Genomic DNA, 14,235 nt, shown 5'->3' with positions numbered 1-14,235 from the left:
ATTTTAATACAAACTGAAAATTCGACTGGAAAGAGAATTCTCTTTCCGGAGGATATTACATTTAATTTAAGAAATAGTGGGTGATGTTATGAGCACATATTGTACATATAGTATAGTATATATGGATGAAATTACAGGAAAAATACGGTGGCTCTGTTATGGTGTTTGCTGACGTGGTTTGTCCGCTTAGTGGGAAGGGTCACTGCAAATTAGTACAAAGTTGCTATACAATATAATTTGATTATAATATACATAAATCTAATATATCAAATTGTTTCCCCAAACAATTAGTTTTCATTTAGAACTTAGGAGAAACAGTTAACAGTTAGCTGTGCTGCCTATATGGGAAGACTCCTAGGTGGCTTCCTCATGAAGCTCATTGAAGCTGGTTGAAAAGATGTCAAGAGTGAGCAAACCTTCATCAGGAATGTGCTACCCGCTGTGCCACTGTTCCACCTCACAGCTCCAGGGGCTTCAGTTTGATCCTGATTTCGAGTTACAGTCTGTGTGGAGTTTCTCATATTCTCCCAGCATCCATGTCAGTCTCCGGTTTCCTCCCACCTCCTCCCAATAATGTCAGTAGGTGGATTGGCTACTCTAAATTCACCCTAGGCAGGAACGTGTGTTTGCATGGTGCCCTGGTATCTCATATAAAAGCCTACGTCGCAAATACAGAAACAGAAGCTTAATTTCATTTACCTGCTTAGTTTATCATTTCACAATTTGATAGATTCGACTGCTCTGCCATCTACTCTGGATCAACTCTTTCTTTTAGTGTTGTTGGTCTCCATCTGACTAGTGTGTGAGTAAACCCATGAGAGCTTACAGAGAAGGCTCACCTATGATGGACCAGATGCCTCTCCACCGCCATATGTGCCAATGTTCCAACACTACATCTGTTAACTGTTTAGCGTTCACTGTGCTCAGCCAGTTTAGGCTTCCTGAGTAGGACACATACTATATTTTTTAAATAAAAGAATAATCTTTCCCTAACACACAGCTTTCTACTGCATGCTAAAATATGCAAAGTTTGGCTGGAAGGTTTTCACCATTTTTCTTAAGAAATGCTGTAGCTATCACATGACTGACCCCAGTCTAAATGCAAAGCGAAAACCTTGCTTCGTATAACACATAATTTTTGCCGCAAAAAATGAGCTTTGATGTTAAATCTGCCTTTAATCTGCTGTTCAAAGTCTCAGTAAATACCTCTAGAAACCTTACCAGAACCCCAAAGGATCATTTCCTGCCTATCACAGCCTTTGATTCCCTGAGTACTTTACTGTCATTAAGTCTTATTAACTCCAATCATTTTACTGAAGGAAGTGTGGTTGTGCAAAAGAGACACCAGATTACCCATCTCTCCTCCTCCTGATGCACTGTGAGACAAGGACCTCACCGGCGATATAGGTTACATCCACTTTCAACACTGGAGCATGGGTAAGCCAGGAGATTGTAGTCCAGGAGGTCTATGATTTACACATATATATATATATATATATATATATATATATATATATATATATATATATATATATATATATACACAAACCGCAGTAAATAAACCATCCTCAGTAGGTGAACAGGGTTGATCAGTTACTGTTGTTTATTGGATTATCAATAATGGATTATTTGCTTCTAGGTGCAGTGGGAAGGTTTGGAGTTTGGTGCCTAGTAAAGAGAAGATACTGTAAGTGTGTTTGAGAAATATTACCATACTGAACAATATGTTCCATAGTATATAATGGGGTGTAACAAAATGCCAACTACATGGGCATGGTCTAAACTGGAAAGGCTTTTTCCCCCTTTCATTCTCTTCCCTTCCTTTCCTTTCCCACCCCCTACCTCTTCTAGAACCCTGGAAAACACAAGAAGCCAGGCTTTAAATGCATTCATATTATTGAATACGATCTTTCTTTGGGCTGCAGCTTTCATATCCCAGTCTGGATGCATACCTCTAGTCTCAACCAGATGCCCTGTAAACCTTAATGGCAAGCTTTCTTACAAAAAAATGCACCTCCTACCTGTATCTGTATTTATATCTGTTCATTCCAAATAATGTATTTATATTTGGTTACCAAAAAGAAACTGAGAGATAAGCAGATTGGGGAAAGAGTAAACTTTTCAACTATTCATGTAACTACTTATTAGTATAAATGCTTCATATTGGATAGTCATAACAAAATGCAGTAGGTCTACCACAGAGGTGAGCAGCCTGAGTAGCAGACACTGACCACAGGCTTCCCCAAGTTTCCATTCATGCTTAATGCTGCATTTCACACTCAGCTCTGAGTGATGTGTGGTCAAGCTTATCAGAAAACGTGGCTCAGGGATCCTGCACACCCTACGGCATGTTCTTTAAAAGAATGGACAGTCTTGCCAAAGTAGAAAGCCAGATTTTATTCTCATTTGAATTCATTCTGAACAACCTAGAGTACACAAAAATTATTTCTTATTCACATACGTGATGTCAATACAAATATATGCCTCCTCCTACTGAAGGCTTACAGTAAAACGGTATGTACACATGATATGTTGAATCATTTCTGCACCATCAATCCTTTTTAACATTTTAACATTTTAACATCTCCATATCAAAACATTTTAACATTCCCAAAGCACAGCTGAGCTGGATTAGTGGAAATCAGTGATCATGTGATCTGGTGTCTATGGTATACTAAAATAAAAGGCTTATATATTGGTTACAACGATCAGAGTCTCTTGTTTACTCATGGCAGCATTTACAATTCCCAAGTCTTATGACCATTACCTACCTAAGCACTAGTTTGTTCTATCCTTTAAGGAGTGCCATAAGGAAAAATACATACATTTTCTCCAATCAGTAAATATTCACCTAATCAGCGTATTTAATTTTGTGTGGAATGCTCAATTACTATTCTCCATCTAATATTAGCTTGCTCAATATCTCTTCCATGTTGCTCAAGGGGTATATCTATATACAAGAGGATGCGAGAAATGAAAGCAATTATAGGCCTTCAGATCTAATTACTTGTTTACCTTCTGAGAAAAAAGACTATAAATAATAGCAAGTGCACATTAATTCCTTTTTAGTAGCTGATGAAGTTAATGACATTTGGTGAAGTATAATGATGAAGAATAAATGACATTTTGTTAGTGTAAAATCACAATAAAACCATTAAAAACACCTAAACAAATATAGACAAAATAAACAAATATATAACCAAACAAGAAAACTCAATTAGCAAACGAACAAAAAATAAATATTATTTAGTGCAAAGAATAAGCTTAATATAAATAACTATATATATATATATATATATATATATATATATATATATATATATATATATATAAAGAAAGAAATTTAGTGTAAAAAAATATGTTCAACCAAAGTAAATAAAAAAAAAACATTGATATATTCCAGCCATTTTGTGGGAGCAAATGCACTTTATCTTGGGAGGAATGATGCAGAATAAGCCGCTTATATTGCAGGCCTTCCCTCATCTCTGGGCTGTTTGTCACTAAGCCGCTATGTGTGCTAGGCAAAGAAACATCAAAGACTGACAATAATATTTGTATGCAAGTGTTTGGAATAATATTCTCTTCCACACAACAAAAGGCCTTAAGGCTCCTGACAACTGAAAGGCACAACCCAGTGTCAATAACAGTATCCTACTGGTGCATAATGGTATTATGACGCTACAGAGCCTTGTCTCCATTTGTAGGAATAATAATTATTTGGTTACTCTTTGAGTCGTTGTTTAGTGGCTGGTCCCTTGAAAAATAAAATGCTGTTAGTATACTGCATAATAGTAACAGGTGAGACATGTTTAAAGCCATATTTGTGTTATTTAAAGATGCTTAAAGAAAAACAGAAGATTTCTCCAAGACCTAGCCAAGATTCATATCTATTCCTATTCAGGTGGAGATGAGGAAGCGTGCTTACACACTTGAGAAACATTAACAGGGGGAAAAAAAAAACCTTCACATGAAAGGGTGCTATATGACACCCCTCCATCTGGACACATGTCCCTTCTTCGTAAAACAACACGAGTTTACCATGTAGCCTCCACACTTCATCCTCCCAAGGCTAACACAGTGGCCTGTGATAATTCGTTCTGCTCCACTCTCTCTCGTCATTACTTCCCGCAGATCCCTGCTGCTGTTTGTGCATCATTTTCTTTTAGAGGGATTATGCATATTTCTGAATGCTAATGAGAGTGGCGCGTTGGTAATCATCACCTGGGCTCCCTGAAGGTTGCTCTCCTACATAGCAGACATGAATAAATTATTAAATGAAATCTAATTTCATTTGTGGAGCAGCTGAATCCAATTCTGGTTTTGCCCTCCACAGACTGCACATCAGTGACCCCGAGGTTTTAATAATATTATTTAAATATAACAGACACGCAAGTGCAACAATAGAGACATGCTATAGAGCCTTCAGCCACAGCAAAATGAATATGAAATAATTCAATAAGCGGACTGCAGATACAGTAGGAGAAAATTGGCTGCATACAAAAGAATTAGAAGGAAACCGTATATAAAACTATGCTACTATACACACTAATCACATTTATTGGATTAATGTTTTTCTCTAGCATTGCAAACAAAAATTTGCTTTTACAAAACATAGGGGAAAAAATCTACTATCTACTAATGTAGTATCTACTAAATTATACTAAAATCAGTTATTCTGTTAAACACTCTGAAAGACAGACAGAGGCAGCACATCTCGTTGCTGTTTTTGTTAGTCAAGTGTTTCAAGTACGTCATCATGTCGTGTCTCTTCCAAACAGCAAGCACGATTAACAGAAAAGCTGTGCTTGCTGTTAGTTGGCTCTTTTGTTCAAACTGTACAAAACGGCCATTCGTCCCTTCGTGTAATTTGTACTTTGTTTGGTAAATGTGTGCTTAGTCTATTTACTTCTGTCAATAAGTCAGAAAATAATCCACTTCATTCATGTTTACTACACCCACTATTTCATTTCACGTGCGCCTTCTCAGTCACTTCTGATGACGTGTTATGGATGTATCAGCAAAGCCGGATTAAATAAATTACCCCCAAGGCACAGGAAACCTAGTGGGCAGTTTGCTCTGTGTAATCAACAGACACGACTGTCTATGATAGACTGTGTGAATCTACAGGCTGAGCTAGAAAGAAATCAGCCTTGCTTCTTCATACTTCTTCGTATGCTTCTTCAGTGGTGCTGTTGTACTTGGTTCTATAAAAGTAAAACATAATTCACTTTAAGCCATCTGTTAACACCAAATAAGATGATACCAAAACTGACTCTTATTTTTATGCACTTTTTTCCTTGAAAGTGAGGCAGGATCCAGTCGAGATTCAAACATAAATATCATGCATTTCATAAGAAATTTGATAATGATACAGTTCTTGTTTGGCTCTTATCTCTAGCACACTGATAAAACAGTGTGTAATAGCATAAAATACAGAATGTCAGCTTTAATTGGATAATATTGGGTGAATCATATATCTGTTGGGTGAGTCATATAGGAATGCAAACCTAGAAATATTGCATGCATGCTTGCGTAAAAAGGGCAGTTTAGAATTTTCAGTTGCGTTGTGACATTGTGTGAGCTGAAAAGCTGCAGTGGCAGAACTGGAAGATGATGTGGCATGACTGAGAGGAAGCTTCACCGTCCCTGGTTGGTTGCTGTTATGCCACAGAAGAGCACTAGCTGTAACGTGGGAATTGGCAATGGCCAAACTGAAAAGAAAGAAACTAGACACAATGACAAAATTACTAATGCAGTGACACAAAGTGAGCTAAATACAACATAGCAGGTGTTTAAACTGCCCAATTATTACACTCTTTTGGCTCCCTGACTCACTTTCTACTATTGTGGATGGTCCCACTTCCCAAAAACAGTTTATGTTCAAGTCTCATGCTTGCTTCAGTGGATAACGTCATCGGAATACTGTAGATTTGTACCTAAGATCTGCTGCTGTAATCATTAAGACTGTCCTGTGCTCATTCCAGGACTCTCACAATGTACTGAACACACTTAGTAATGCTTGTCTTTACTCTTTATTCCTGTATACAATATTCATTTTAATAATATCGGGTGTCGCATAGAAGATGATGGGTTCCCTTTTTAGTCTGGCTCCTCTCAGCGTTTCTTCCTCATGTCATCTCAGGGAGTTTTTAAATCTAAATCCAGATTTCTATAAAGCTGCTTTGTGAGAATGTCTATTGTTAAAAGTGCTATACAAATAAAAGTGAAATGAATTAATTGTATATTAAAATGGCAGTGATTACTATATGGTTCACCCAATATAAGTGTACATGTACATACCCAACAAAAGGCTGTCCACTGTATGTAAAACAATAGTACTTATTTCAAAAGAATTGTAAAAGAAATCCCTGCCTCATGTTATTCACGATGTTAAAGATACACAACCTCCACTATATTTCTTACGACACATGTAGCCGTTTACTAAAGTACATAACATTTCTGTTTCCATTTTTGCTTTCTGAATCCCCTTTGACACTCATCTCTCAGCCCACCAATGTGGAGTGTGTGCCTGCTGAAAGGACCTCTCAGGAGCTGTAGAGACACACAGGGTGCTGGAGGTAGAGCAGAGCGCACGCCACACACTGCACCATGCCTCTATAGCTGTCAGGTTGATCACAGGAACCCCGCTCCATCGACACACACCAGCACACATGTCAAGAGCAGGACAGGGAGAGGAGGGGAAGCTGGGGCTGTGCAGACTGTACCGTAGTGACAGGCAATAAAATTCAGAGTTAAGGAGGAGTGAGAGGGAGAGGAAGAGTGTCCCTAAAGTCTCAACCCATTTTAACCTCACTAAGCCAGTAGGAAGACAAAGTAGTACAGCAGAGAGTTGGAGAAGTGCTGCAGACTTAATAAAGGAATTAGGAATTCAGGAGAATGTTCGTACTATTCTAGGTCTCAAGAGATTTCTGTACCTGTCCCTTAGTGTTAGGGACACTAATATGATAGTATGCCTAGAAAAGATATAAATAAGAATGTGTTAAGCAGATAGTCTAATCTTAATTTTGTCACTTCTGGGAAAATTCTTAACATTTTTGGATGATTCATTCCTGTACTAGTCTTGTGATCGTCCAGTTAAATGCTCTCTAGAACAGGGGCGGGTCTTGCTCTACAGCAGCAGCTCATTAGCAGCAAACATTGTTCAATGGTGCATTTTTGGCTGTGCATCTTCCTGCACACTATTCCTTTTTCCCACCATCCCTTGGTTGAGAATTAATGTCTGGAGGGTTTTTTCATGCCCCTCTGGGGTTTGGGGTTTGAATCCCGCCTCTGCCCTGTGTACTCCCAATGCTTCAGACGTTTCCTTCAGGTACTCTGGTTTCCTCCCCAGTCCAAAGACATGCGTTGTAGACTGATTGACATTTCCAAACTGTCCATAGTGTGCCCTGCAATGGGTTGGCACTCTGTCCAGGGTGTCCTGCCTTGTGTCCCGATTTCCCTGGGATGGGCTCCAGGCTCCACCGTGACCCTGTGCGGGGTAAGTGGTATGGAAAATGGATAGCTGGATGGATGGAATAAGGTGGAATTTGTGCAAGCTCGCCAGTTATGTGACAGGTACTTTTCAGAAGAGTGTTTAACCAACTTGGTTACTGGAATACTGCAATAGTGGAATATCTTGCTTCCTTAGACTGATTGAGAACACAATTCCATCTTTGTACACCATCAGGGTTTCTCCATCATCTTATCAAGTAGCGTAATATTATAAATTAATTAAAGCCTACCATTCAGATAGGTCAGATGCCTCCCTATGATGACCACTGCAGCTCTTCATCACCACTGGCACCACTGACAGTCGACCTCGGCACAAGCACGTATGGCATAACTCCAAAAACACACAGCATCTCGTCAATATCATCTTCGTTAATGTTGACATGCGTGGGTGAAGCGGCAGTGTGAAGTTCTCCGCAAATGAAAAAGTGCTCTTGTTATAAACTCCCGTAATGAATCTCAGATGCTATCGTTGTGTAAACCAGTCAAGCACTTCAACACACCATCACTCTGACTTCCTGTTTCAAAAGGAAATGCATCAACATACAGAATCAAGTCGACCTAACAGAGAAATGGGAAGTCTGATCTCGGCAATGTGGAGCTACAAAGGGTAAAAACATGGCCGCCTCCATGAAAGTGTGTGTTTGTTAGCAACAAGCTAGCTAACTAATATTAGTGACTATCAGTTTATGATGCATTTACTATTTTAAAACTGTATGTGTAACATGTCTGTGTGGATTGAACTAAAGTAAATACTACTATTGACTATAGGAGGTCGGGAATTACAAGCTACACGCTTTAGATGAATGCAGCTCAAATGACTCTCAAGCCATTTCATGGGGATTTTATCTTCCGTCTATGAAGAAATGTATTGAAAAAGAGGTGAAGTGCATTAAAACAGCCACAAGTAAAAATTCTTGGCCTTTCAAATCCATTTTATTTGGAATGTACAGGGACAATCAGAATAATCAGTCAAACCATGTAGAATATTTGATATATTTGCAAAATAAATATGCTCAAATGAAAGCCACACTGCAAAAAAATGACATTTTAGCAAGTGAAAACATCATGAAGATAGACAGATTTACCTAGTATTTCCTATTATAAGATTACAATAAACCAAATATATGATTATTAAACCCATTTCTAAACATTTTTACTAATTTGAAGTTTGAAATAGTCTTGTTTTATTGGCAGATATGTTTTCTAATTTTAAGCATTTATTTCTAGAAAGAAGCAAAATTATCTTCCAATAGAACAAGATCATTTATAGCTTGAAATGAGTAAAAGCATCTAAAAACAAACTGAATAATAGTAATATTTGATATTACAAATATAAGATGCCACCCCAACAATATATCTTTACTTGCTAAGATATTTTTTGCAGTGCAGGTTTCAGACTATGACATTTTGTGACCTTAATATTATAAAGTTCCATCTCCCATTCATTCTTAACCCAGATAGAACCTTATAATATTAAGGTCACGATTTATTGATCTGTTAAATAGCGAAATGTTACTTATTACAGAGCTGGTAATATGCACCACGAACGTCACGTTAACGCTTTTAAAGTTTGGATGCAGATTCATTTCTCATCTCCTTACAGCTGGAGTTGTATGCATGTGGTAAGTAAAGGAGAAGAGAAGTGAAGGCTAGAGGAGAGTGGCCCCGCTGTGCCATGCTGCCCCTGGCACGCCGTTCTCCCTGGCTGCACTTTCTACTCAGCGGTGGTGCCCGAGGCTGGGTGAGATGAAGCAAGCTTCTAACAGAACTAACAGAATAGACGCTGGCTATCAACTCGAGGGGCTTTTTCAAAGCCATACGCCACTCCATGCCCTCCAGCCTTCTCTCCTTCAAACAGCCTCTCAGCCATCACTCTACTCTCCAGGGCTGCCTCTAATTGGTAGTGTTAATAGCGGCCGTGTGTTTTTAATGCAGATGTAGACCAACTTTCCCACTCTTTTCTTTCAATCCCTTGCTCAGTGTTTAGCATTCGTTTCACTCATGTCTCTTGCATTCAGTGGTCCGGAAAACGGCTTTCATTCTCACTCACCGCTTTAGTCATGCTACAGTAAGATGCGGTATTTCAGAGCCCTGGGCACTCTGTTAATCACCAGCCTCCCATCATAACTGAGTGAAGCGAAGAGCCAGGGATCGGCTGAAGACCACTCTGCTGCATACACACTGTCCTCGTGCTCCTCATATGTGGCAATGATGCTGTCCTGGAGTGGCTCTTTGCTCCTGCACACAGGAAACAGAAGTTCACCTGGTTGCATATGTAGTCGATTATTATTGTAAACCCTTTTATGCATAAACAGCACAAATCATGCTTTCTGGAAAACAGGGCACCATACAAGACAAACCAAGACCAATTAAAGCAGGGCTGCATTAAAGTAATGAAGAAAGTGTAAAGCAGGGCTAAAGGCTAATTAATTAAATGTGTACAATAATATTTTTGCTATTTATTGGAGTCATAGATCTTTTTATTCCTGAACTTTCCACACATTTCTATTCAAACAGCCATTAGATTCATGTTAACATTAATTACAGGACTTCTTGTTTTTTGAGATATTGAGGTTTGGAGTAAACTCATTCAAGTGACCCACCAATACAGTAGGTTAATATAACAATGACAAGAACTTTATAATAAGTAGAATAACTTTGATAATAGCAGGTTGTGAGTTTTCCACAACTATCTCTTGGAAGCGAGGGCCAATACAAAAAAGGAGCTTGGGGCTGGGGTCATGACTTTCTGGAAAACGAAAAAACAAGGAGAAGACGACACTCACAAGAAGATGGAAGAACAGAAATCTACCATATAGAGAAGGAAAAGGAGGGAATAGGAGTGAAACACACTTTTCCTCATGATGATTCTCTTCGCCGTCACTAAGGTCGTCGTCATCTACGAGGTGGCCAAAGGGCTCAGAGGAAATGGAGACCATGTTGGACAGGATCACTCTGCTGTCACTGCTGGCTGTAAGCAGCAGCTGGTCATGGGAGTGGTTATACCTCACGCTCCACACCCTAAAACAACAACAACAACAACAATAATAATAATAATAATAATAATAATATCATCAAATACTGCATACAGGGGTCCTGATTTACTAAAATCCCAAATAACGAGTACTAATTTGTGGGTACAATGGGATAAATTGTGCATTGTGTTGTAGGTGATTTACAGAGAATAACTGCATCTAAGTTCAATTCAATTAAATTTTATTTGTATAGCCCTTTTAACAATGGACTGTCACAAAGCAGCTTTACAGAAATATATAAATTCCGGATATAAATTTTAAATATATGAAGTTATCCCTAATGAGCAAGCCAGAGGTGACGGTGGCAAGGAAAAACTCCCTGAGACGACATGAGCTAGAACCCTTGAGAGGAACCAATGACATCATTAAATTAGGCTTAAAATGACACCATGTGAAAGTAGGCGGAGCAAACAATGTAAATGACGATTTTGTATGTGCTAATTATATTCAATAGGCATTTTGGGCTCGCATATGTATATGTGTAAAGTCAAGCACAACAACAATTATAGACCGTGAGTTACTGAGACTATTTCAAGAAAGCTATTTTGTTTCCAAATGGTGGAAAAAGGTTTATACATGGGTTTAGTAAATCACATCGCTGGTGTTAAATTAATCTTTCTGTGTCGACACCTCCCGCTATTTTGCACTTTTAGGTAGAAACATGCCAAACTGTATATTCATTAAGGTGAACCTGGGAAAAAAAGTGATATTTTGCTCTTGTGAAAGACACAATCCACTGTAGACCCTGTTAATAAATCAGCTTGTATATTCTTTTCTGGGCTTTGTCACACATTTTGCACGCTCAAACTTTTAGTAAATTAAGACCTGAATGCTCTGTGCAGCTAATGGTTTGCCTATAGAATCCCATTTTCATTGTTATTTTGGAAACTTGGCTTCTTGCTTAATTCTGCTCTGTCGAAAAACTGCCTACCTCCTAATTTCCCTCTCCTACTCCAATTTTCTCCTTGTTTTTCCACCTCGCTAACATTTTTTCTCTCTCGCTTTCTCTGTCTAAGCCTCAGGCATGGCTCAGGAGACGATCCCAGCCCCTCATAGAAGGGGATTGTTGGAGGATAACTTGGCTGTCGACAGCTAAATCTGGCTCAGTCAACCCTGCTTCTACAGCCTAACTAATCTGCTTCCGTCCCAAAATATTCCCTAATTCCTCTCTCCCAAGGCTCAGCCAAGGCCTCGCTGCCAACTGAACAAATGACAAAAAACGAGTGGAGCGCAGGCGTGCTGCAGGTCTATAATTTCTTATCTAAATAGGATCAAAACTGGGTTGTTATTGATACAGTGGTGCTGTGTTTTCGAGAGATAGCATCCAACGCCTGACACTTTATGCAGTGATTGGTGTCTGTGTGTGTGTGTGTGTGTGTGTGTGTGTGTGTGTGTGGGGCTGGTGGGGAATGTGAATTGGGCTAGTGAATTACAAACTGCCTCATATACGTGACCTCTAAATGAGACTCAGAATACTGTTGCAGATATGAAGCTAATTAAAATGTCAACACACACACACACAAGACACAAAATGCACTTCCAAGGTAAAAAAAAAAAATAAATAAATAAATAAAAATCAAGCTTTCATTGTGATTTGAGCTTACAAATCCATGAGGCAATCCTTTGTTTGTATGGATGGTCATGCATGAGCTGAAATCCATCTGCTTTTGTACACAAAAGTGATGCTTATGTGTTTATCTCTATACTCAGTGTGTGTTTGTGTGCTGCTAACCAGTGGGAGTGCTCCTCCAGGGTTTTGACAGGTTCGTTGATGTGCCTTACATCCCAGAATTTGACCTTACAGTCGTCCCCGCAGCTGGCCAGGTAGTACTGCTTGTTGGGGTTGAAGTCCAAGTCTCGCACCAACTGCCCGTGGGCATTCTCAATGCAGTAGATCTGACTGTGTGGGAGAGAGAAAAAAAGAGCACTTCGAAGTTTCTATGTAGTGATAATGAACGAGAGAGGGAAAATATGAGGAGAAAACAAATAAAAGCAGAAAGAAAGAGAGAGACAGACATTGAGAGAGAGAAAGAGAGAGCGAGGACTGTCATAGATTTCTCATGAATCAAAAGCAGTCTGTCGCTGTAGCTCTGAAGGCCAAACCTCCATCTCATATCATATAAAAACGTGACAAGCCATAAAGCTTGTCGCAGACTGCTCTAGTCCTCATGCAAAGTGATGACTTCCCAGAGCAGAGTGTGTTCTGTTTGCAAGAACTTGTAAAAGCCACTGCATGTGGATGAACTCAGTCTGAAGGATCTCGGCTTCATTAGTATGGGCGACTGACAGGGGTGCCTGGGGTCCTTCAACATCTCTAGCCCATTGCACCCCTTGCTCTTTCTGTCTCTGTTAGCCGGCTATCTCACCGTCCACTGATCTCATTATGCAATTAACATGCTAATTAAAAAGCTTATTAAAACTAGGGGTGAGGAAATTTGACCAGAGGGGAGCGTGGGGGGCTTCAATTAGGTCAAGATTAAAGTCTCAATTCAAATCGTTCTGCGGGAGCCCGTGGTTGCCAAGTACAGGCAAAGGTTAAAACGTCCGGTCCTATTATGAGATGATGTATGAATATTAAGACATCAACAGAGTAGACTGAGAAAAAAAAGTCATCACTCATCATCTCATCTTCCTAAAAGGGAGAGCTTTTGATTTGTCAGAAAGTATCACGAACCAAAGCGGACGTATTCTAGATCACTACATAGTTTCCGCCATGCAGCGGTAACAGTGGTGACCTTTAGCCTTTGGTTACAAACTCCTCCACCTCCAAAGGTCGAGGAGCTACGGCCGCTAAAGCTATCCAGAGAAATGGAGCAGGAAATTGGGTTAGCCTCGCCGCTCCAAAGTCTTCCACGCTTGCAAATCTGAAATTGGGACCCAACCAGGCAAATCCTGTGTTGAGCTGTGATTCGGAGACACACTCTGCAAAAAATGTGACAGGGATCAGGTCGCTTTTGCTCATAAAGCCTCGGGACACGACATGGTCCAGTCAGCAGAGCTGCCCCTCTGGTTTTTGTACACATAAGTTAAGCGGAGGCCCCCAGCACCAATCAGCTGGTGGTGGTGATGAAAGGACACGACTGAGGAGATCTGGTCATGTCTGCGGCGTTCCAAGACCTCTGTTGCCATGACAACAGCCCAGCACGCACACATGCACGCACACACACGCACAAATACATTTCATACATCCATTGGAAATGAGGCTGCAGCCATAGCGAGGGGGTAAAGGGTCTCTGCCTGCTTTAGCAGAAGGGATAAAAGCTTGGTGTCGGTAGCATGTGCATTTTCAGAGCACGCTAAAATGCTCTCTAGGGTAGAGAGGTTTACAAAGATAATGGAAGATCAGAGTGACAGCAGCAAAAGTCAGAGATCCAGAGGTGACCTTAATCTATCAAAAAAATACCTGACTGAAAAATAGGACAAAAACACTGGACTCTTAAAGCAAAGGAAGGTTCATAATTTTATTCATATTTTTCAATAAATGTTTGTGGGGAAATGACTTGACAGTTCATATGGAAAGTAGATAAGAACTGGAAAAACACTACAATGCAATTAAATTTTAGTGCTGATTGGTCAGAAGGTGTTGATTATTTTTCTGTAACAGCAGCTCTGACAGTAGTTCTGGCTGTAAGGCAAGTCACAGGTTTATATTAATGCGCTTTTTCTACTAATACGTTGTCATTTCTAT

The 14,235-nt window shown here is 39.6% G+C and overlaps 1 protein-coding gene across 1 annotated transcript in view; it reads right to left on the bottom strand.

The window, feature by feature from the left end:
- Window positions 1-3,379: 3,379 nt before the first annotated feature.
- Window positions 3,380-14,235, bottom strand: part of eipr1 (EARP complex and GARP complex interacting protein 1) — a 40,502-nt gene continuing 29,646 nt past the window's right edge. The window contains exons 7-9 of the mRNA XM_026934226.3: window positions 12,280-12,447; window positions 10,366-10,533; window positions 3,380-9,750 (exon numbers count right to left, since the gene is read on the bottom strand). Of these exons, the coding sequence (XP_026790027.1) occupies window positions 9,576-9,750; window positions 10,366-10,533; window positions 12,280-12,447 (511 nt within the window). The 3' untranslated portion in view covers window positions 3,380-9,575. The remainder of the gene's footprint in view (window positions 9,751-10,365; window positions 10,534-12,279; window positions 12,448-14,235) is intronic.

Source organism: Pangasianodon hypophthalmus, chromosome 10 (assembly GCF_027358585.1).
Source record: "Pangasianodon hypophthalmus isolate fPanHyp1 chromosome 10, fPanHyp1.pri, whole genome shotgun sequence".
NCBI lineage: Eukaryota > Metazoa > Chordata > Actinopteri > Siluriformes > Pangasiidae > Pangasianodon > Pangasianodon hypophthalmus.
Note: the sequence above shows the minus strand (reverse complement) of the source record. Positions and strands in the feature narration are given on the sequence as shown.